Source organism: Squalius cephalus, assembly GCF_949319135.1.
Source record: "Squalius cephalus genome assembly, chromosome: 18".
Taxonomy (NCBI): domain Eukaryota; kingdom Metazoa; phylum Chordata; class Actinopteri; order Cypriniformes; family Leuciscidae; genus Squalius; species Squalius cephalus.
In genome coordinates, this window is record NC_137139.1 from 30,376,122 (window position 1) to 30,400,876 (window position 24,755).

Genomic DNA, 24,755 nt, shown 5'->3' on the forward strand with positions numbered 1-24,755 from the left:
CCACAAGGTAAGTTTGTACAGTAGCTTTAACTCATTAGATTAGCTGTAAAGTTAACTATCTGACAGGACTTCAGCTGGTGCAGTGGATGACAGCTGAAAAGTGGGAATTGAACACTGAAGTGTTGTGTTGCATGCTTCATGTAGATATGTGTCTTGGGTTGTTTAATTTCTTAATAGCTTTTTCCTGAAACTTTCACACAAATGCATCTTCATTGTCATTTGCATGTGTCAATGCTTCTTTATGCATGTGCATGTAGCTTTTGTAACAAAAAATCTAAATGTTCTACAATTTTCAGTTTCACAGACTTCATGAAATCAAAATAGGATTTTTGTTGCTTTTAGTTTATGTCGGTTAGCATTGAAGCATTCTAAAGCAAGATAGCAGATATACACAAAAATATCTGCTGCTTTTCCAGGAAATATGGACCAAAAGTATCCACCTTTTAAATATTGCTATAGCCACTGACTAGCAAAAAGTCACTAGCAGATTATGACTGACATAAATAAAGATCATTGGCCATTTAAAAGAAAACAGGTCTAACTTCTTGTTTTATCGGGAAATACGTCATAGGGACATTAAAGGGTTAGTTCACCCAAAAATGACAATTCTGTCATGAATTACTCACCCCCTCATGGCTTTCTAAATCCGTAAGACTTTCATTCATCTTTAGAACACAAATGAAGATCTTTTGAAATCTGAGATCTTTCTGTCCCTTCATTGACAGCCTACGCAACTACCATTTTCAAGCCCCAGAAAGGTAGTAAAGACGTCATTAAAGTAATCCATGTGACACCAGTGGTTTAACCTCAATTTTATGAAGTGATGCGAGTGCTTTGCGCAAAAAAACAGTTTACCAAAATATTAATCTCCAATGTGCGTTCATGCAACAACGTCCACTCTTGCATCAACGCAACACGCATGGGAGATTAATGTTTTGTGAATAAAGTGTTTTTTTGCGCAAAGGACTCGCGTTGCTTTATAAAATTTAGGTTAAACCACTGGAGTCACATGGATTACCTTAAAAATGTATTTACTCCCTTTCTGGGGCTTGAAAGTGGTAGTTGCGTAGGCTGTCAATGGAGGGGACAGAAAGCTCTCAGATTTAATCGAAAGATCTTCATTTGTGTTCTGAAGATGAGTGAAAGTCTTATGGGTTTGAAATGACATGAGGGTGAGTAATTAATGACAGAATTTTTGGGTGAACTAACCCTTTAACTGCTCTAATCAAGTGAATTCATGGGGTCTTGAAGTTCACCGCAACACTGGAAACATCATTCTTTGATAGACACATTCAACCGCAGAAACCTCATTCTGATATTCTTTGCCGTAATGTTCTTCTAGGTTGCTTCTCCAGTCGATTCGGATTCAGAGGCAGTGGGTCTGGGCCACTGGCCGAAGTGCCCGATCCCAAACGTGCCCTCAACGCTGGACAAACAGACAAACTGGGCTGGAATCTTACCATTACCCACCCCAGAAGAGAAGATGAAGACGGAGTCTGGAGTCATCACCTCATGCATCGTTCCCATTAACGTAACAGGTAAATGCCTCTAGTGTTTGCTGGTGATAATGCATGCTGAGTCAGAACTGAGTCTGACACTTAAATGGTTGTTCATAGCAGTTATAAAGGAAAGTTTAAATTAAAGAAAAGCTACTTTCATTATATTATTGGTCAACTACATATGGCTCAAGTCTGGTGAAGTTGTCACTACTGAAGGAGAACTTTGGTCCATTAGGATCTAGTGATGTTGTAAAAGTGTGCAAATTTAGTATGTAAAGAGCAATGATAATAACAAATAATGCCAGGAGCTTGTGTGCCAATTCTTGATTAAGGGTGTGTTCACACTTGTAGTTCAGGTTCTCTTGGTCCTTTCTTAATCCCTGTATTAGATCAGAAATGACAAGATATTGGCTTTTACCTGCCTATATTTTAGCTGTGATAGTTTTGCTAGTGCTAGCATAACTCAGGAACAGTATATGTTGCATCTCATAACTAAATGCATATGAAAGCATGAACATCTTGACCAAAGTTCTCCTCTGGCATCAATGAACAGAAGGATCACCTTGTGAGAACGCTGAATTTTGCGTGTATTGTTTTCAGAGGAGGGCGCCAACGCTACTTCCCCCTCAGCGATATCAGCTTTGCTAAGTGAGAGATCTTTTACATGTCCATTAAGTTTCCCTCTTCAGTCTCAGTGCCACTTCATTCCCTAACCATCACCATTTAGAACAACATGTAGAGAGAGAGAGAGAGAGAGAGAGAGAAGGGGTTGGCATCTTAGCTTTATAAACACTCTAATTTTGGCTGTTGTTTCTTCTTAATTTAATGCAAAAAGCAGTTACGGAAATTGATTATTCACATTACTAGCTCATGCTACTAAAAGTTGGCGTTAAGTGGCCATTCATTTAATAAATAAAAGGTTAGTAGTTCTGAAACATAGATGGATAAAGTAAACGGGTGATTTTTTTCAGTTAGGGGAACTTTTAAAACCTCATTCTGTTTTAAAAGTGTAAAATAATTGCTTTAAACTTTTTCCATTTTAGACTTTTAGACCATTTGCTAGTTGAAGGTTATACAAGGCCATGATCAGATCTTTTTTATTCCATGGCATGTGATAAATGTTTTAACATAGATGAAACATGGTTTGAAGAAGTTTCATTTTCAACTTGTCAAAAGTGCCCAAGCTGAAGAATCACCCAAATCCATTAAAAATTAGGCACACTGGAAAGTAGGCTAAAATCTGCAAGTCATAAAATTTGAAACAAAAAAGTTCTTAGTTGTCTTGGTTACTTTCTTTGTGCCAGGTAATGCAAAGAGTCAAGAAAGCGTTTTGTGCATGCTAATCAGTTGCATTAGAATTACAAAGAGGCCGAATATATCTACTCCAGGCTTGACTGGAACAGGACTTTTGCAGTGCGTGTCAGCATGGATTGAATCAAAGACAGTGTCGACTGGAAATTGCACATCACAGGCGCAGTGGTGTAATTGGTGCTCAAAGGGCCAAGCCTGCAATCACATGAGAGTCATGATGCATGACACTGGACAAACATCCAAACAAATAAAGCTTCAAATACAGAGAACCGCAGCATGCTGCAGTCTAGAGAGTAAGGCTGGGGTCGGGTAGGACAGATATACTCCCATTTTCAACCCTGGTTGTTTTCTGTTCTGACGTCCTGAATATGTCGCTCCTTTCACCTTGCATGGCATTGCGTATTGTTGTCTGATGTATTTTTGTGTCAGTTAAAATATTTTAACATGACTCAAACCATCTTTTTTTGTTACATTTATGATTTTATAATACATGCATTTTTTTCTTCTGAGATTTTAAACTTGCATAATGATGCATAACATGCAGAAATGTAGATTTGTTTTTGGGATATGTTAAAGTACTGTTATATACTGTAAAATATTATAAACATAAAAAAGTAATACATTTATAATATACATATAATATGTTAAATATATTCAAGAATTTATTGTTAAAGAAATAATTATATTAATTTATAAATGTGTTCTTTTAATAATTATTATGGCTAAAAAAAAAAAAAAAAACGAGTGTGAGAAACATGGTATGGAGAAGCAAAAAAAAAAGTGGCTTGCTCCCAACACCCTCTCACATGTCTGTTGCTCTTTGCAGGGGTTGGGTTCGACAGAGAGGCCAGTGTGCGCTGCTCACTAGTCCATTCGCAGTCAGTTCTTCAACGGCGGAGGAAGCTAAGGAGACGGAAAACGATCACTGGTATTCCCAGACGAGTGCAGCAGGATTTGGGTGTGTGAAGCATTCTCCTATCACTCTTTTTGTTTTCATTACTTGTTTATTAATTGTATTTAAATGTGATAATAGTAAATGTCACAAAAATAAAATGTTTTACTAAAAACATCTTTCATCACTTTTTAGATTCTGACGAGTCTCCAGTGGCCAGGGAGCGTACTGTGATAGTCCACACCAACCCTGAACTTTGCCAAGAGGATCTCACGCTCTCTCGCCTCAACACTAAGGACTCTGGTTGCCAGACAGAAGAATTGCTGATTGTTGGGGCTGCACCCTCACGTAGACGGATCAGAGCACAAAGGGGGCAGGGCGTGACTGTGTCACTGTCCCATTCCACTGGGAACATATCTTCTCTGCCTGACAACTCTGACACAATGTTCACCGCCTCAGTAGGCTCCCGTCTGCGTTCCCGAAGCCTCCCGCGTGAGGGAGGGCGACTGGTGGATGAAGGTCATGATGATAGTGATGAGGATGATGATGAGGATGAGGAAGAACTGTCCCCGTTTGAGGCAGAGGACTTCCTACCAGTCCCAGGGGAACATATTCTAAAAGATGATGAAGAAAGCACTGATGACCAGGCAATCCCAGAGGGCCAGCATAACAGTTTGAAATTCAAGCAACATGCTGGAACTACAGAGCATGACTGGATGGAGAGGGGTCGATCCCGTCTGCCTCGTAAAGCTGACATGGGTAGCTGTGAGATTTCGTCAAGTTCTGATACGTTCAGTAGCCCCATTCACTCCGTTTCCAACGCTGGTGTGCTGACTAGCCAGATGGACCACAAGGAAGATCACCAATCCTCGAGTGGCAACTGGAGTGGTAGTAGTTCTACATGTCCCTCCCAGACATCAGAGACCATTCCACCTGCAGCCTCACCCCCACTCACCGGATCATCCCACTGTGATTCAGAGCTATCGTTGAATGCAGCTACTAATGCTAATGATGATTCCACAGGCTTCATTATTGATCCTTATCCTGGAGACCGATCGCAAGGCTTCCGTAGCCATAGGACAGGTTCATTCACTTCCACTGCAACTGACATGCTTGATGATGCTGGAGTCAGCACTGCAAGTGAGGGTGAGTGGAGCTATCCCCTCTACAGGCACAACATGCCTTGCCAGCCTGACTTCAGTCCTGAGCACTCTAGGGCAGAGAACATCCTAGAATGTCCCAGTTTTGCTAGCATAGCCACTTTTGAAAGTTTAACAGAAAGGCCACCTTCTGAAAAGGCAGATACTGCCTCACACTATTCTGTAGATGCAGAGGGCTACTATACCTCCATGCACTTTGACTGTGGTCTTAAAGGTAGCAAAAGCTTCACTTATAACTATGCATCTGTAGACCAGCAGCAGGCAGAATATGGACATCAAACAAACACACTTGGGAGAAATAGTCTCTCTCTAAGGAAACCAAAGGTGAAGCCATCCCCGCCAAAACGTAGCTCATCCTTGAGGACAATAAGCAGCCATGCTGGACCTCCTACTGATAAGAACGAACCAAAGATTGCTGGTGGTCAGAACAAATCAACGTCTTCCAGGGAGAGAACTCAGCATGTGGGATTAAACGGAGGCTCCTCGAGTCAGCTGGAGAGTGAGGAGCCACTGGGGGCTTGGGGTGTTGAGAGTTCTACAGAGATTCCAGAAGTTGCTTTGTTTGGCTCTACAGAAACACATTCCTTCAAGGATGAGGGAGCTGTCCAGTCAGACTATGCAGATCTCTGGCTTCTTAATGACTTGAAATCCAATGATCCTTACAGATCATTGTCAAATTCCAGCACAGCTACGGGTACCACTGTCATTGAATGCATTAAATCACAGGAGAGCTCAGAATCCCAGACTTCCCAGTCAGGATCGAGGGCCACCACTCCTTCACTACCATCGGTGGAAAGCGAGTTTAGATTGCCTTCACCAGAAAAGCTGGTGGGTCTAGCATCACCTTCCAGTGGCTACTCAAGCCAGTCGGAGACACCAACATCTTCTCTTCCATCGGCTTTCTTCCCGAACGCTCACCCAATGTCCCCTCCTGGTGGCAAGAGGAAACCCAAAGTCCCAGAAAGGAAGTCCTCACTTGCTTCTTTGCAGCAGTACTCATCCAAAAGGGACCTTGAATTGCCTATCATTCCTCCCACCCACCTTAACCTAAGTGCCCTTCCCAATGTCAGCAAGCCTTCAATTCACAAAAAACAGATGCACATCCTGCACCAGAGCAAACACAAGGCAGCAGCTTCAGCAGAAACCAAGCGTGAGAGTCTTTCAAGTGATGAGCTGGCAATCACTAGTCCATTGGCCATCACTCCTACAGTTCTTCGTTCAGTTCAGCTACGTTCAGTTGGCAAATCTGGAGAAGGGAGCTACGATCGACTTAGCACCGATACTGCCACTAGGCCTAAGTGTCCCACTGTGACTATCATCACCCCACCTACTCACAATAAACCCCATGAAACTAGGAAACCTCCACCCTATAGACCCCTTCTCACAGAACCTTCCTCTCAGGACAATTGTGAATCACTGTTTACCCCAGTAGATGGACTAGCTGGTAAGAATATAGCAAACCATTTTGGTGCAAGAAATAGATATGACCGATTAGCCCCATCCCCTCTTTGGAGCATGACTGCTTTTAAGGCCCAGTCTGATGAGGAGAACATGGATGAACTGACATTGGGGAATTCTCGAGAAGTTGCAGAAAAGGTGAGCACCTCAAATAGTTTCTTTCCCCAGAGTAGTCTGGAAGTAGAGCAAACCCAGCCATTGAGATCTGAGCCAAACGAGGGAAGCCCTGGTCAGAATGGTCTAGCAAAGAGGTCAGATATTCTTGACCAAGTGCCTGAAATTGTCAAGCAAAGATCAGAGACATTGCAAGCTTTTCCAATTAGCGGTGCTGGAGAAGAATCTGTAACATCAGGTGTTCCAACCAGAAGTGCCTCACAGGAACATGTAGAGGAAGGGTCAACACCAGACACAGAAGACTATTTTAGCAGAGGTATGTTTGTGTAATCTTTCCATTTCTATGTAAACTAGCTGCCATGTTCTTTAATATTTCAGACATTTTGAATTGGAATGAGTTTCAGAGTTTCTATTTCAGAGTCCACACCAAGTGATCCAACAGTGTCCCCTCTGACAGACGAATCCAAATCTGAGGATGATAGCGTTTTTCTTTCACCAAGTAAAAGTCGCACAACAGAGGATCTCTTTGCCATGATTCACAGGTGTGTTTCAAGTTTGGTATATTTTTGATGACCAGAAAAAAATATTAACTCCTTCCCCGCCAGCATTTTTGAAAAACGTTGCTTGCCAAGCACCAGCACTTTTGATAATTTTCACAAAAGTTTCATGGCCCCCAGTATGTTTTGTTGTATAAATATCTTAACTTACAATTTATCAAAAGAAACAGACCCTCTGCTTTTAAACAAAAACCTGTTTTATTCTAGCTCCATGTATTCTTTTTTATCAACACTTGAATTTGGGAAAGTTAGATTAAAAAAAGCAACATTTTGAGCAAAAAGCTGAGAAAATCAAATTTTTTTCAAAGACTACATCTTGATCGGATTCAGAACAACGATCAAAACATATATGGAGTAGATCAAGTCCATCAACTCCCCTAATGCTTTCACAGTCCTATAGCTTGTCCTGGGTCGACATTTCATGTGGTAACAGTAGGCAGTTTTGATTTATATGCTGTTTATTGTCGACAATTGCGTTATTTTATGCATCTGCTTACATATGCTGTCGCTTGTTTCTGCTTCATCTTCGCTTGTGTTTTGATCTGGAGATTCAGTACTCTTTCAGAAGATGCCTAATAGCTCCCCCTACTGTACAACAGTGAAAACACAGAAAGCCAGAAAATTCTGTCAATGGCGGGGAGAGTAAAAAATCCCAAAATTCTTATTGTCTCTTATTTGTGTTTTTCCATCTCAGGTCAAAACGAAAAATGCTGGGCAGGAAAGATTCTGGAGAATCAGTGCGGAGCCGTTTAGCCATTGTCGCTGGGAATGGCTCTGCAATTAATCCTGCAACTTCGCCAAGCACCCCGAATGTGCCTGCAAGTCCATCTATTCAAACTCAGCGAACCCCGGGTCCAATTTATAGGAGTGCCAAAAAGTCCAGTACCTCAAATGAAGAGTTCAAATTGCTGCTGTTGAAAAAGGGAAGTCGGTCCGACTCCAGTTATCGCATGTCAGCTACGGAGATCCTAAAGAGCCCAATTGCGCCCAAAAGCCCCGGTGAGCTCCTGATGGAGGGTTCTATACCACTTGAGGAGCCACTTTCTCCTTTACAACAGCAGTTTCCAGATGGAAATCATGAGCAAATCCACAGCCCCTTTCCAAAATCATATGCTGAGGGCTTCTCCACAAAAGCTTTTCCCACATCTGCCTCATCTAGACAAGGCCGGTCAAGGATGCCACCAGCTGCAAATAGTAGCCGCTACAGTACACGCAGTCGGCTGTACACTGCTCCCATGCAGGCCATATCAGAAGGGGAAACAGAAAACTCAGATGGAAGCCCACACGATGACCGTTCCTCCTGAAAAATGCATCTTAGAATTTGAGCATCAACTAAGTCTAGACACAATCTTTGATATTAAGTCAATAATGCTGGGCTCTTGGCATACTATATATTTTTTAAGTATCTGTTCTTAAGAAGACCGTAAACCATAGACAAACTACATAGTGTCTGTACCCTTTTGTATCAAAAAGAACAAATCATTCTGATGATGGTTTCAGTGGTGGTGTTCCAATAACTTCCATGAGCATATTTATTTTATGTAAATGCTTTGTTTGTGTACCATTCATTTGAGAATGAGAGTGGAGAAAACTACATGCTAAAAATCCATCACTTTGTAATTATTCACGGATGCTTTCTGTCACAGACATTTAGCATTGTCTAGAAACAGTACTGTACAGGGGTAACTGTGAAAATGGGTCCAGAAGATGTTAAAAGAAGGGAAAATCTTTCTTGTACCTTAAACGCATACTGTTTATGGCAAACAGCTTGGGACAATCAAAGAGTGGCCTTTTGTATAGATAGCTGTAGCATAAATGGGCTAAGTACTCCTGAGTTAGCCAGCAACTGGATCTTATTGGGCAAGAGATGTAGCTGAGTTGGATTATCCTGATGGCCAACCACTATTTTGCACTTCTTTTGGTACTGAGAAAATATCAGACATTTTTGAGAAATCATATAAAATGCCACAAAAGAAAAAGTGACATAAAAATAAATATCTACAAATAGAATAGGATTTTTTTAAATGTATTTTAATGAGATTTACGATCTGGAAAATTGTCCCTTTTGACATTTTTAAGATACTGAAAGACTTTTAATGCGACAACTAATTTTAAAGCAATTGAATGACCACATGATTCTTCCCTTCCATTCAATATTTATATTTTTTAAGCAAATTTCTTAAAAAATAAATAAATAAATCAACCCATTGTTTCTATATCAATGAATTGATCTAAGAAAAACATCAACAGCTACAACACAGGCACTAGATGTATTCTGTGAATACCGTACCAATTGTAAAGTGACGTTTTTGGTTATTGATCACTGACCCACAAAGCAGGACAAATACTGTGCAAGCTTTTTACAGCCAACTTGAAATTATGCCTCTACCGCAGTGGTTGTAGCTTTTATATATTTCACTTTAATAGATCGACTTAACTGCATGCAATAAAACTTCAGAGCGGAGCCGATATTGGTACATCATTTTTTTGAGAGCATCGATGAATTTGCATCATCATTATGTCAAATATGATCTGTTTTTGTCCTAATATATCAGATCGAAACACTGTTGACAATCTTTTTCAAAGACATTTCTATGTAGTAAAATGGACTGGCAGAATAACGTGTAGAAGGACAAGTAGAAGTTTGTAGAAGTGTGTAGTGAAAGTGCTTTTGGTCAGGAGGCTTTTGCAGTTTGTGTTGCTTTGGGTTTGAATTTGCGATGTTGAGAGGGCAATGAGGAAAGTTACTAGAAGGACTTTAAGTTGGGTATCGTCCTAGACACTGATGGAAAACAAGTAGCACAGACAATAAAAGAAATATCCAAAGAAAGACTACAGAGATGTAGAGTCACGTCAGACTGAGACAGAGCAAGTCTGCAGTAAGAGGGGTTTGCGTCTTGAAGTCATACATAGACAATATTTCTTTGCTGGATCAGTGAATCTGTGTGTATGAGGATGTGCTGAAAATGGTGCGAATCAAAGAAGAGAGGTTGTAAAAAAGATTGAACGTGGATTTGCACTACTGTTTTGGTTCTCGTTTTTTAAATCATTTTCCAAGACTCACCTCATGCTTTTCATTTTGGTACGAAAGTGTAAGAGTTAACTAGTGTCTATGAAATATTGGGCTTTTATCAATTCATGCCTGCAGATTTATTTATGGAATTTTTCTTTCAGAGGTTAAGCTTTATTGGGAAAACACTGGTTTTAAAATATATTAATCTAATACAGAAAATAAAACCACTTATAAATAATATAAAAAATACTAATGACATAAGCTACCGTGTTAATGAACCTTTGAAACCTAATGATGTCCAGTGGTGTATTTGGCATTTCTCTCCTTTGTACCATTGACCGCCTGGTGTTTTTGCGACTTACCTTGCTATTGGTGTCTTTGGATCATTTACAGGACCAAGTATTTGAGCTGTCTTCAGCTATTTGATCACTAACAGCTACCCACAACTATCTAGCTTTAGGTAAAGATGTTATACAAAGGGAAAAACACAACTACAAATCTAAGCAATCTTAAGACTTCCATCACTATCCATCTCTAAGACAGAGGTAAACGATTTTGTAAGCTACCATTCCAACAATGTAAAGTCTAACCTTAAAATTTGCACTGATGTAGTATGTTTGTGAAGGTTTTCACATTGTCTATTGCTGTACCTAAGGCTATTTAAACAGGAATAGTTAACACAATCAGTTATGAGTTGAGAAAAAAAAAAAATCTAATATTGTTAAAGCATGCTTGGTGAATGGTAACATGCAAAGATTTGTGTACCAAAGGATTTCAGAGTTGGACAAACACTGTACTGAACACACAGTTATGTGACGTGTCTCCTGGTACTCGACTGAAGTCTTCAAGCAACTAATGTTTTTTTTTTTCGTTTTTTTGTACACATTTGTAAATATAATACCTTTTAAAATTGTTTCCAGGGTGTTTCTTATGTAAAATGTTTTCAAAGTTTACATTAATTATAAGCCTTTGTATATTTTTGATCTGTGCAACACTTTTGAGTCTTGTATTTATTTTTTAGTAAACTTTGTGGAAAGTCCCATTGTAAAATGTCTCGAAAACCGTTTGCCAGCTTGTCTGGCTGTTTAGTAAATGTGCATAGAAGAGGCCAATAAATGTGACTGCTTTAAACACCTAAACACGTCTGTGTGTGTGTGTGTGTAAATGTTCATTTATCAAGACAGGTGAATATGCTGAATTAAATAAAGTCTGGTAAATCATGACACATTTAAACAGTTCATTTAAAACTCAAAAATGCAGTGGTTTCAAAAGTGAGTTCGAGATGCTGTGCCTTTTGTTAATGAAGTGTTAAGAAGCTGCTCTTACATGCCCCACTTATCAGGTGTGTTTGTAGCTTTGAGTTTTGAAACTTTTTACTACATGTTTTAGTTGTGTGTGAGCCTTGTAACCCATTAATGAATTAATTCATGAGGTTTTGGTCAATTAGTAAAGACAGGTGTTACAGGTTACACCCTCGGCTCGAGGCGCACCAGTGATGATGGAGAAAGAATTTGAATGTGCAACCTTGCAGTAACACTTAAAGTCTTTATATATAATGCATTATACAAGTATTTTAATGCATTAATTATGCCTTGTAATGCAATGCATGGTCTCTCGAATATTTGTAAACACAGTTATAATACAGTATAATACTTATGTATTCATTGTACACACCTTTAGAAACTAATGCATTAAAACATGACAAACCACCAATTTCAGATGTAACAAGGAATCTGCATATATTATAATGCATTTTAACTTTGATTACAATTATTTATGAAAGGATATAATGCATTATAGCATTAATTATGAACACCTTTATAATGCATAGTGTTACCACTTTAAGTGTAAACGTATTGAAGGAATGAGTATGACTATTGGTAGTATGATTTGTGTGACCAAAAAAACAACAATGGGAGTTATTTTGTTTTTGCGTTTATTGTTTGGTACAGATCTACCAGCAGAGGCTAACTGGGATCTGCTCACCAGCCGAACCTTCAAACCCAAACCTTTTGTTCAAGTGGAACGAATATTGCCCATAAGTATAACATCTTATACAAGGACATAATTTAAATGTGACAGTGAAACATTCACACTCCCTCTAAAAATCCATGATAATATGCACCTTGAAAAGCACCATGTTTGAATTGTGTAGGTTAAGACAAGGCTGAAGCCTCAGTGTAGTTATCAATGTCTTGAGAATGTAGATGTTTGCGCTCACTAGATGAAGTCAAGGTTTCTCAGCGGTCTTTGACCAAGATGTCTGCGACTCCATGCACCTGAGTGAGCTGAGGACAGTCAAGTGTTGCCAGAAGCTTCTGTGAGCCGGAGCGTTTGGGAACTAATGTCTCTGTCAGACACATTGTGGCTTGGCCTGCGATATCACTGAGAGAAAGGATTAAAGATAGTTATTTGATATACTGTCTGTGTGTGTGTGTGTGTGTGTGTGTGTGTGTGTGTGTGTGTGTGTGTGTGTGTGTGTGTGTGTGTGTGTGTGTGTGTGTGTGTGTGTGTGTGTGTGTGTGTGTGTGTGTGTGTGTATATATATATATATATATAGAGTATATATACCAACATATCATTTTATAATCAACATCATATTTTAATTCATGAAAAATGCATAGACTTGTTTTTCATTAATCAACTGAAACAGACTTTGGTGAACTAATTCACAAAAATGAATACAACTTCGGAAATCATTTTTTGCAACTGAAGTTTAAATCAGAGAAACCAGTAAAACAATATGTCTTAATACTGTTATACTGACAAGCCGCAAGACAATGAAGGATTGCAAAACTAATTTTCTTTAGAAAACTGATTTTTACATTATGCATAATTACAAGTAACTAACCCTAAACCTAACCGTAACTCTATAGTAAGTACATGTAGTTCATTAATATTACGAGTAAAGTGCAATGTGTAACCTAACCTTTATTTTTTTAACCAGCAAAATCATTGTGAACATTCATTGTTAAAAACCACTTCATCAGAAAACAGTTTGGTTCAGTCATTGCAAATGAACGTCTTACCCGTAGTGAATAGTTTTGACATGCTGCATTCCCAGTCCCTCGATCCGGAATATGACGTTCTTCAGCACACGGGGCAGTGGGTTCTGGAATCTGATCTCGACTTTCAGCTCTCTGCCCACTACAGCATCACATACAGGCTGAGAGAGAAAACCACACACACAAGCTGGATTAATGCAACATAGCCTGCTGGGTAATGTTATCAGCGGGTGGAGTCACTTACACTCACAGCGATGGTGAGGTCTGGTGTGCGCAGTCTGAAGCTGAACTGTTTGGCCAGAGTTTGTCTGGTCTCAGTGACCCGTCCCGAGAGAGTGAGCATCAGAGCCGACTGACCCAGCAGCTTCTCCTTATAGTCCTCATAGTGCAGGGTCCACTCCAGAGACCGCACTACACAGCCAAAACATTCATGACACTCCAAATACACATCAACATTTAAAATGGACTATATTAATAAGAACAATTGGTTACAATACCATATCAGTTATTGAATTACATTGGTTTTGTCTTATTTACAAGTTCTATACCAGTGTAATACTTTTTATTTTAGTATTATTTATAGGTCTATACTATTATAGAATTTATTACTTTAATTTTTATAGTTTGCATTTTTAATGTAACTTTTTGTTTTAGTAATTTGTGTTTTAAAATATTTTTATATAGGTTAAATGAACCGTTATTACTGTTATAACTGTTACTTCAATTTAAAATTAATTCAGTTAATTTTCATTAAATTTTTTTATGTTTATCTAATATTTATACTGTATTAACACAATGGTAACATTAATGGTAATTGTATTGTATTAATATAGTAAAGTGTTACCATTTTAATAATAATAATAATAATAATAACAATAACAATATTTGGTCACAAGTACCATGTGAATTATTGAATTAAAATGAATTAAAATAAAATTACATCTTTATTTACAAGTAGACAACAATACCAGTGTTAGTTTAGTATTATTAACGTACTTCTAGTATTTACTGTTTTTAATTAGCTCGTATTTTTATATTTTCTGTTTTAAAATTAATTTTAAAAGTTTTGTTGTGTGCTTTTGTCCTTTTTATTTGTTTGCTTGTTTGATTGATAAGTTTTTCATCTAATATTTATATTTTATTACTAATAATGATAATAACATTTAGTTACTAGTATGATCTGGGTTATTGAATTAAATGGAATGTTAGTAGAATTAAAAAGGTTTAGTCCTATTTTACTAGTATACAACACTCTACCAGTGTTACTTTAGTATTATTTACATACTATTATAGTATGTATTAATATTCGTAATATTTAATAATTACGTTTTTTTAATTTTATTTGAAGTTCTTTGTTGTGGTTTTTCTTTGATATTATTTAGATATTTACAGTAAGTTATCCAGCTTTAATTAAGTGTTATTGCAGTTGTAGTTTAGTACTTCAGTATAAAAAAACTTAAACTAAAACGAAAATAAAAAACTGAAAATATATTAAAGTCATCCAAAGTCATTCAAACAAGTTGAAGTTTTAGTAATTGTTGTGTGCCTTTTCATTGTTATTGTTTTGTTTGTTTTTTTATATTTCTATAGCTTGAATTCAGTCTTATTGTAGTTGTAATTTAGTGTTTCATCTAATATTTATGTTTCAACTTTAATTACCAAAAAATGACTAACAATTGTTAAGTATCACAAATGTCTCATGTGTCATTCATCATCTCTCACCCTCATGGGGCTTGAGCTCAACACTGGTCTGGTCCTTCTTCAGGACGGTCTTGTTGGCCGTCACCTGGCTGTAGAGGTCAACACTGCGAGGAGCGCTGCTGTTGTTCTTCAGAAGGATGGACAGCTCAGCATCCTGACCAACACATGGTCCATCACCCTGCATGGACACGTCAACAGTCACTTCACTGGCACTGGTGGGAGAGTAGACGGATCGCTTGGAGCCGAAGCTACAGGCCGTTTCCACAGCGGTGCGCTCCTCCGCCGAACCTGATCAATGACGGGGAAACGAGAGGGCAGGGATAATTATAAGCACATTTAAAGTCCCTTTGTGGTGAAAATAAAGCTTTTAATGTTGTTTATATGTCTATGTGGTGTTTTTAATATGCTTTAAGACAAACCATGTGCAAATTCATCAGTCATGTTACTAAATGTTACTATAGTTTTTGAATTTTCACAATGCTTTATTTTAGTGCTGTCAAATCAAATAATCATGATTAATCACATCTAACATAAAAGTTTGTAAATACATATATATATATATATATATATATATATAGGCTATATATAAGTTTTAAATTTTTGAAGTACATTTTTAAATTGTGCTTTATAGATACATTTGAATTTGATACTGATACACTTACACATGCATTTTGATTTTATTCAAACACAATAAAATGTTTTGTGAAAAAATAATAAAAAATAAATAATAATAATAATAATAATAATAATAATAATAATAGTAATATTATTTAGAAGTGACAATATCAGTTTTTTTAGTACAAGAAAAAAATATTTTGATTATAAAATAATGATGTATTTTTAAAAATGAAAAATAAATAAATAAATAATAATAATAAAAATAAATAAATAAATAAAATGTGTGTATATATATATATATATATATATATATATATATCATAGACTGTAAAAAATAGATATATATATATAGAAGTGATAATGTCAGTTTATTTTAGTACAAGAAAAAAATATTTTGCTTATAAAATAATTGTGTTTTTTTCAAATTAAGCATTTCAAAAGCATGTAAACGTCTTTGTCACATGTAAGTGCAAACCTTATCACAACTGTCACATCATTATTTAATGTGGATTTTCACCTTCTGGGTGTTTGTAGAGGTGTGTGATATCCACACGTTTGTCTGAGCCAACAGCTTTGGTGCTGATGCAGTGACCCACTGCGCTCTTGTCAACCCGAATCACATCGAAGGTCCCGTTAGTTTTGCGCTGCCAGTAGACTTTATCGCTGTTCACCTACAACACAAAGAGCCAAATCTTTAGTAGTAGCACACCATATTATAAATCTATGTGGTGAGATTATGTGCGACAGATAGAAATATGAGGCAGATATGCTCATAAAACATTAGACATCATTAAATATGAAACACTTTATGATGGAATCTTAAATTACAGGAAAGTAATTAGCATACTTCAGCAAAAACGAAGGGAGTGTCATATTTGAGGAAGGTCTGTCCACTGCGGACCGCAGCAACAGATGTTGGGCCGCAGCGGAAGATGCCCTGGCTGGTCTCCTGAGGAGTGGAATCAACCACCTGCCAACCTCCAAAACCAGATGGCAGGTCGGGACGAGCCATCCAGGCCTCATTCCACACGTGGAAGTTCCTACATAGAGAGAAAAGCAGCAACTTTAAAGGAATAGGTTCACCAAAAAAGAAAATGATCCCATATTGTACTCACCCTCAAGCCATCCTAGATGGCTTTGTAATGGCATTGAATAGTGACCGAGTTTCGACTCTCTCGTAAGGCTGTTGCTGGAAGCCAGGGATTATAGTTTATAAAGTTATAAATATGGATATTTTCTTACAAAAACCCATCGCTTTGCTTCAGAAGGCATTTATTAAGCCACTGGAGTCATACGGATTACTTTTATGATGGAGCTTTTTGGAGCTTCAAAAACTTGGGTACTATTCAATGTCATTTCAAAGCATGGATGTTGTTTAGTATAACTCCGATTGTGTTTGACTGAAAGAAGAAAGACATACACCTAGGATGGATTGAGTAAATTATGGGGACATTTTCATTTTTGGGTGAACTAAATTATTCCTTCAACGTTGTCAAATTATTAAAGCAATTATTAAAGCAACATTAAGGAAGTTTTCCTCTTCGGTCGCCCTACAGGTTGGAAGCGGAATTGTCCATTACCGCTGTCGTAAATAATTTCGCCGCCCGCAGCCTACCGTCGCACGCACGCTCGCTGTTTATCCAGCACCGGCTTTGAATGAACGATGTCCACAGACAAGGTAGAGTATGTTGCATGATTTCATGAAAGTATGATGTATTGCGACATCAGAAACGAAGAAAAACTAAATAATGACTATTGTAACGCTTGACGTAAAGCAAGTCAAATTTGTAGTTTTCTTATGTCTCATTCGAACTACAGAAACGCGACCCGGTTTGGCAAACTTCCATAGTGTGGTTATAGCAGATATAGGGCTGCAAAGCGAATCCAGAAGTGCCTTTCACCCTGTTACGACTTGATGAACCACTGAAACCATTTTGGAAACATTATTTTAAGGTAAAAAATGTTACTTATAGTGTTGCTTTAAAACAATAATGAACATGATACAACTTCTATGAAATCACAAATAGCCTACTTCCTGAGGCGTCCTGCACTTGCATGAAACTGCATGGAAAACGGAAAATGGGTGGTAATGCAAGTAAAGCCATATTATGTTACTTAAAATAAAACATAAAAACCGTTAAACTTATTTTATTTCAGCTAGTTGCCACATTTCCCATTCTAATTGATGTAGGCCTACCAAAATAAAAATTAGTAAAAACTGTATAGACATTTAATAAAATAAATAAAATTAGGCTATTTGAACTCAATTAAACTACTTTAACTATATTTAAAATGAAAAAAAAAAAAAAAAAAAAAAAAAAAAAACTTTTTTAGCATCGCGACGATAGTAAAATAACACGTGGATACTTAAAGACACGATCTTAACTTACCAGATTGAATCCCGGTTAAGGTGTTTAATCTCTTCAAGATTCTCGTCTAAATAAACATCTGTTGTCAAGGAACTGTCAGTGTCATGAGCAGAGCTGAAGTTTGAGACTGGACGTGTGGGAATGCCAAAACACCGACACACTGAGAGAAAAGGAGAGAAACATTAACAAAGTGAAGATTTCATATTTCCCAACCTGTCTGGTCCCGTTTCCATTTAGCGTGAACGTGCGATTTGTATCTGGATGTTGATACACACAAAAAAACAGTCAGTGTAAACTCGTTTGTGAATGGAATTCGTTCTGATCCTGATCAGTCCCGCGCTTTCGTCAGGATTTTAAAACAAACCCTCGTACTAACCTTAAGTACAGCAGGAGCTCTGTATTATTATCAAAACTCACAATAAAGGTAATAAGGTAGGCAATTTTCGGAGAGGCTAAAGCACAAGATCACGCCATTCCTTCAATCTAAGCCCATGATGAACACACACAGCAGGGAGCAAACAAAAGCAGTGTTACTACCTCATGTCTCAAAGCTCATAACATTACAATAATATATATAGGCTACACACACATGATTGTTATCAGGATGTGAAGAGACGTTCAGCCAGCGTAAAAAAAAAAGTTTCTGGAACAAGAACAAATCACATACTCTGCGTTTAATTGGCCTACATTATTAATACATCATTCATTGAATGTTTATTTCTGAATTGTTTTAGTTGGACGTTCATTTAACATTTTTGAAATGTTACGAGGCCTATTACATTCAGATAACATTCAAAAGTTACGTTCCCATAAATGTTTGCAAAATTATTAAATGTTCACATAATCACATAAAACATTTAAAAAACTGGATGATTTGAACATTCATGGAACTTTAAGAAATAATGTTTCCATAACTTAATGGTTCTTAGAACATATTTTTGTTAGCTGGACAGGTTGCTAATTTCATTAATTGTACATCGCTAATGTAAATATTGTGTGGGGAAAATATATCCAATGATCTGTTTTCTAGATACAGAAGCAACTTTATATGGATAAATATTGTGTCATGATCACATGTTAATGCCGAGTGTAAACAGGGCCTCTTTTAAGGGTGTAAGACAACACTTTATATTTGACAGATTATATATCTTTACTGAACAATGGTCATGATTCAATTCGATTAACCTTTTGGCACTATGCAGAGTTGCTACAGTAGATGATTTTATTAAAGAATCTTCTTTTTATTTAGCTCAATTCCTCACTCTCTATTCAATGCCTCACTCTCTATGTTAGACAACAGCAATATAAGCACTTGTAGGAAAGCTGGTTCTATCCTCATGTTAATTTTTAAGCCCTATTCTGTATCATTGTCAATAATGTTCAATAAAATATTACGTGTGTTGGTGACTCCAGCAAAGACCCAGCACTGTCCATATTTGACAGGTATTCCTTTACTGTCGTGGTATTGTTTCAGTATGGCACTGCTTCCACTCCAGGCTGTAGGAGAAAGTCCTCCCTCATAGGTATTTTGCCAGTTACCCATCAGCACACCTTGTTCGTCGTTGGAATTAACCTGACACATTGACAAAAGGATGTTATCCGCTTCACGTCATCACGATTCATTGATCATCACTGAGCTGCAGACCTATCAGTCGTCCTTACACAACAACTGAACATGGAAAAGTCCAATGTTGGTAAAAAGAGAGTCTATACCTACCATGGCAGATGCCACTCTGACTATGTTTACAGGGTCTCCCCATCCCGAGCAAGGACTGCCACTCTTCTCCAACACAAAGAAACAAGCCGCCAAGACTCCTTCATCAAACTAAGAATCACAGATGTTGGAGATTGAAACAAGCACATTACAGAAAATAAAAGTTTGAAATGTTGTCTTGAAAATAATGCAACAGGTTTTCTACTTCATGGAAGTATGGCTCAGATGTCTAAAGTGGAATATCTGCATGGAATATATCCCAACTAACAAGTTTAGGTTCCCAGGACGTTCTAGGATGCATTTTTGGGTCTCAGAACGTTTTTACATTTTTACCTCTAAAGTCGGAGAACTATTCTGCAACCATGATTCAATGTTTCAACAATAATCAGCTTGTATTGATCCACTGTTAAATTAATCTTTTACGGATTTGGCAGCCACTTTTGTTGAAAAAAGTACCTTACATTTTTAAGTACAATCAACTTGGATGTTTAAGTAATTTCAACTTCAATTACATTAAGCTGACTTACTAAAAAATAGTTGAATCTTGTATAATTTGTATGTATTTAAAAAAAAAAGTTGAAAATTGCTTAACTTATTTTGATGAATTAAAGCAATGTAAAAAAACATGTTGTTATAACTTATTGATCATATCATATTTTTACAGTGTTTTTGCAAATAATTAATTCTCTGGGAATCAAACCACCTTGCCATTGTTAATGCAATGCTCTACTGTCTGAGCTCCAGGAAGGATACAACAAACCTCTACGTTTGCACCTCCCGTCCACACTAAAACGGCAAAAACGGAGAAGTTTAGAAACGCTGCCGACCCGTTTTTCATTTTGAATCTCCGGAGGGCGTTTTAGTGTGGACTGGTCAAAACGGAGGACTTTAGAAACGATGACGCAGAGGCTCACGCTCGGCTCTATGATTGGGTGTCATCAGTCATGGAGTATACACAGGTAATATTCAGTACCAGTAAACTTCACCCGCTGGAACAGTTTCTTACAGTAAGAAACTGCCGCGTCTCAGGCGCGGTAAACGTGTGCATGCTAGAAATAGAACCGACACCTATTTTTCATGCAACACGCAAGCGTGTTGGAAGCGTTTCCAGGCTAAATAGAATAGGAAAATAAGTTTATATGTAATTTTGACACAAATACATATTAATAAATGACATTTTGATGTTTGAAAGCATTTTTTTACAGTCTATGTTTGAAAGTCTCTAGGTTTACACCGGCACACGCATGCAGTGTTGGTGAATGGTCACGTGATCCGCGTTTTCAGTCGTTTTAATGTGGACAGAGATCAATTCTAATACGCAGCTAAAACGCTGGTGTGGACGGAGATCGTATTCGTTTTAATTCTCCGTTTTTAAACGAAAACGCCGTGTGGACGGGGCCTAAGAATGATGATGAGAATTCTTGAAAAATCACCAGATAACAACAGGAAACCTACATTTTACTGACACATTTAAACAACTACTGAAAACATTCAATTTTTGAAATTTGAAATGTTGAAATTTTACCTGACCAAAATTCCAGGTTCTGGTACCAATCTGTTTCTCTGTTCCATAGTACAGTTTGCCCATATTATTCAGTACATATTCAGTCCTCTCAGCTTCATCATTCATGTACACAGGGTCGTCTGTTAAGAACAGAAAGAGAGAGAAAGTTGACATTTCAATGGATTAGCTTCATTAGTTCTGTTATTTCATGATTCAGTCTAATTGTCTTATGCCTGCTACAGACTGTGTGATTTCGGCAATCCTATAAGATCATTACAAATCACAATGTACAACATGGATCTAATAAACTTGGGTACGAAATGTATGTAGAGACTGTACGATGATGACACCTATTGAATTGTAGGCTATACGACGCAAGTTAGTTGTAAGAATCAAATGTCATCAGCATGTGCTAGTGGTAAACAAACAGAGCAAAATCAATCGCACTTTGGCAATTGTGATTTTTATGTGCGCTGAAAATACAGGAGGAAGCGAAAGAGGAGAATATGGCTAGGTAAAAGAAGCCAACATGGCATGCCAATTTTGCAAATGGAGCTTTAGTAAAGTAGTTTTAAGTTAAAGGACCATGACACGTTGATCAATACAACATTTCATGTTGCATTTTTATTGGCTAGCAAACGCTGTGAGATGATCATGCTAAATTTCTGACACTGTCAGACAATTATCACAGGCTATCTTTGGGCGCAAGGCTATCTCCCTACGACCACCGTTTAGGAACCACGACCACAGAGCCCAAAATCTTTCAGTGTGTGTGTGTTAGTTTTAGGTACTGATAGACACACACCGTGTCCCCTTATTTTCGCTCTCTTCAAATAATACCTTTGCACCAGGGGTTGAACAGCATGTAAATGTCATTTTCAGGAGTGTCTGGTGAAGTGGCCTTTCCCGCCGGGCAGTTTGTGACCACAGTGAGTTTGTACCGTCCAATACAAGCGTCTGGAAGGGAGTAAACTGACAGTCTGATTGTGGTCTTCGCCTGTTCAACGATCTTTACCTCCCAGGCATCTTTCTTGAATTCCGACACTAATGGAACAATTACAAAACTGTCCCTGTGTACGGGTATGTCGTTACCTGCAAAACACACACATACAAGAATCATTTTTTATCAGGTGATACCAGACGGTTTGTATGGCAGGTGTAAACAGGATCATCGTTTGCAACAGTAAGTACAGTAAAGCCATGACTGACCGAGTCTCAGCTCCAGCTGAAGTTGGTCTCTGTTTGGAACAAAAGGTCTGGACAGCTCAATAGACATCTGGAAACATTGTCCTCTACGGACGATGAGATGACTGCTAAAGAAACCATCGGTGTGATGCTCCTGTCGATTCTGTCCTTTCCTGGTCCTGATGAGATCAATAGATCGTACCTGCAGTACTGCATCTAAACAATTAGACATATAAGGAAAGCTTAGCATGATGATAAACAAAAAAAATAGCATTAATATATTTTTTTAAATATAGTTTTGGTGATATCTTTCTTGAGAAAACCTGTATGGTTTCAGATTCATGTGACTCTGAGGTGAACGTGATTTCACAACCTATTTGCTGATCCTGGAACAATATTTCAAACAACCAATCAAATTTAAGGGACAAGTTTACAGTTAATATCAAGTTTTAGGAGTTAGGCACATCAGCATCAGTGTTATTCACTATCATTTCCCTCTGATTTTATGGATACATTATAGGGTTAGGTTTAGGGTTAGTTAGGAATACATTTTCAGATAGGCATGTTGTTCTAGGATCAACAAAATATGTCTTACTTAGTGAAATCACGGTGACCAGACCCAGACGTGTTTCTTAGCATGCATTTACAAAATTAATTTTGTATTCAAAAACCACATGATACAGATCTATACAGTGAAACCATCGCTAAAACATCACACTCAGTCAGAATAGGCTGAAGGACTGCGCACAGTAGTAGTGCAAACATATTTTGCAATACTTATACAATCCCTAGTGAAAAATAAATATACTAAAATGTATTTGAAATACATTTATTTTATACCAAGTCCACTACAAATACATTAACATATTTATGTGTTTTAAATAAATACCCAGCTACTAATTTTGTACTTATAGTTATCCAGAAATAGTGCTGAAATTCAACTAGAGATATAGTGTACTTAAGTAGCCTATATTTGATTGTGCAAAAGTGGAACTATTGAAAGTACTTTAAGTACACTTTAAATATCTTATATTTAAAGACTGATATTATTCAGAGATCATACTATCCTAATAGTGATATTAAACACATTTTAAGGCTTAATATTAAGAAATGTGCATTGTGCAAACAAAGAAGTGCTCCAAATAAAGTGTATTTATATTTATATCAGTAAGTCTCAAGCGATATGTCAGTAAATATGTTAGTATAAAATAAATTAATTTTAAATACAATTTTGTATGTTTTTTTTTTCACGAGGGATAGTATAAGCTTTGTCAATGCAACATAATGACAATCAGACCTTAATATTATTTGCACTGCAGTATTAAGATATATCACTCTTACCGTTCACTTCTACAGATGGACCCCTGAGAGGAAGAGAGAGACAATTTTCAAACTTTATTCTTAAACTATATAATTACTCACAAAAAAAAAAAACATTTAAATGGAATTAACATTTTTTTGTACTCATACAAGCTGAATTAACTGCTGTGGAGAAAAGAAAGTGCTAAAGATGTTTCTGGCTTTCTTATCAAAAATATAAGGATAAAAAATCTAAATATTATGTGCAAAATTAAACTAGATCACAAACACACACACACAACAAAATAAATAGATAGAATAGAATACTTACATGTTTGCGGTTCTTGAATTCATTTGAGGAGTGTATGTTCCAATTTGGACTGCACCTAAACAACTTGAACTTCAGTCTGAGGCAAAACTTCACTCCAATGTTTTCTCCTTAGCAGCCATGATGTATTTATTCACATCTTCATCTCCACCCATCCACAGATCAGAGCTGAAGAGTGTGAAGAATTTCATGTATCATTACAAAAATGTTTGTGTTGTTGAGGCTGAATCTCACAAGGTATTTTTAACAGCTTATTTAAATATGACCTTTAAATCGTCACTTAAATTAGTTGGTCTCATTTGTTGTAATGATGTCAAAGGAGGAGTAATTAGAGATAATAATCATAACATTTTAACTGCCTCATTAAGACATTAACTTCTCAACTAAATTCTTAACTGATAAGCAGGATATACAGTATAATAAGTATTTACTGACTGAACCTCAAACACACATGCACCAAAAGAAATTAATGAAAAACTCAAATTATTTTTAGAAGCCCATTACTGAATCACAAGTAGCTTTTCATCTGTGATTATAGACCCCTCGTGGTCTGTGAAAGTGCTAGGGGTCTGTGGAAAGATATATAAACAAGTACTTTTCTTAAAATACTGTATATAAAAACAGTTTCTGTATTTCTTATACATTGTTGTCTCTCTGAGGTTAAGTGATTAAACCACAGTAACAATTACCCAACATTAACATATCCAACTCTGTATGAATAGACCAGATTTTTTAAATATTTAAAAATGCACAATTATTGTGCTTAATATTGAAAATAAGTTACACTCTCAGAAAAAAAGGTACAAAAGCTGTCACTGGGACAGTACCCTTCAAAAGGGTACTAATATGGTACCAATATGTACCTTTGAGGGACTAATATGCACTCTTTAGGTACAAAGCTGTACCTTTTGAAAAGGTACCGCCACAGTGACAGCTTTTGTACCTTTTTTTCTGAGAGTGTATAATGCAAGTGTGTAAAGCTATAATGCATCAGGAAGGTTTGTTAAGTCAGAAATCTTTGTTTAAGC

General features: G+C 37.1%; 2 protein-coding genes across 5 annotated transcripts in view; one reads left to right on the plus strand and one right to left on the minus strand.

Annotated features, from left to right (window-relative positions):
- nhsa (Nance-Horan syndrome a (congenital cataracts and dental anomalies)) overlaps positions 1-10,300 on the plus strand; it is a 101,893-nt gene extending 91,593 nt beyond the window's left edge. For 3 of the 4 annotated variants that reach the window (XM_079849944.1, XM_079849947.1, XM_079849945.1), the window contains 6 exons: positions 1,343-1,538; positions 2,100-2,147; positions 3,637-3,768; positions 3,898-6,750; positions 6,853-6,976; positions 7,686-10,300. In XM_079849944.1, coding sequence (XP_079706070.1) covers positions 1,343-1,538; positions 2,100-2,147; positions 3,637-3,768; positions 3,898-6,750; positions 6,853-6,976; positions 7,686-8,295 — 3,963 coding nt within the window. In that variant the 3' untranslated portion in view covers positions 8,296-10,300. The remainder of the gene's footprint in view (positions 1-1,342; positions 1,539-2,099; positions 2,148-3,636; positions 3,769-3,897; positions 6,751-6,852; positions 6,977-7,685) is intronic. The other variant, XM_079849946.1, reaches the window with a different exon arrangement.
- A 1,641-nt stretch (positions 10,301-11,941) lies between these two features.
- tgm1l5 (transglutaminase 1 like 5) lies at positions 11,942-23,918 on the minus strand (the record flags this gene model as incomplete). Its single annotated transcript, XM_079850185.1, has 14 exons — positions 11,942-12,389; positions 13,034-13,170; positions 13,260-13,420; positions 14,732-14,998; positions 15,846-15,999; positions 16,176-16,368; positions 17,719-17,857; positions 19,093-19,270; positions 19,415-19,522; positions 20,937-21,055; positions 21,756-22,007; positions 22,125-22,316; positions 23,442-23,464; positions 23,824-23,918. The coding sequence occupies 14 exons, from the start codon at positions 23,916-23,918 to the stop codon at positions 12,245-12,247; spliced, it is 2,163 nt and encodes a 720-aa protein (XP_079706311.1). The 3' UTR covers positions 11,942-12,244.
- Positions 23,919-24,755: the final 837 nt, after the last annotated feature.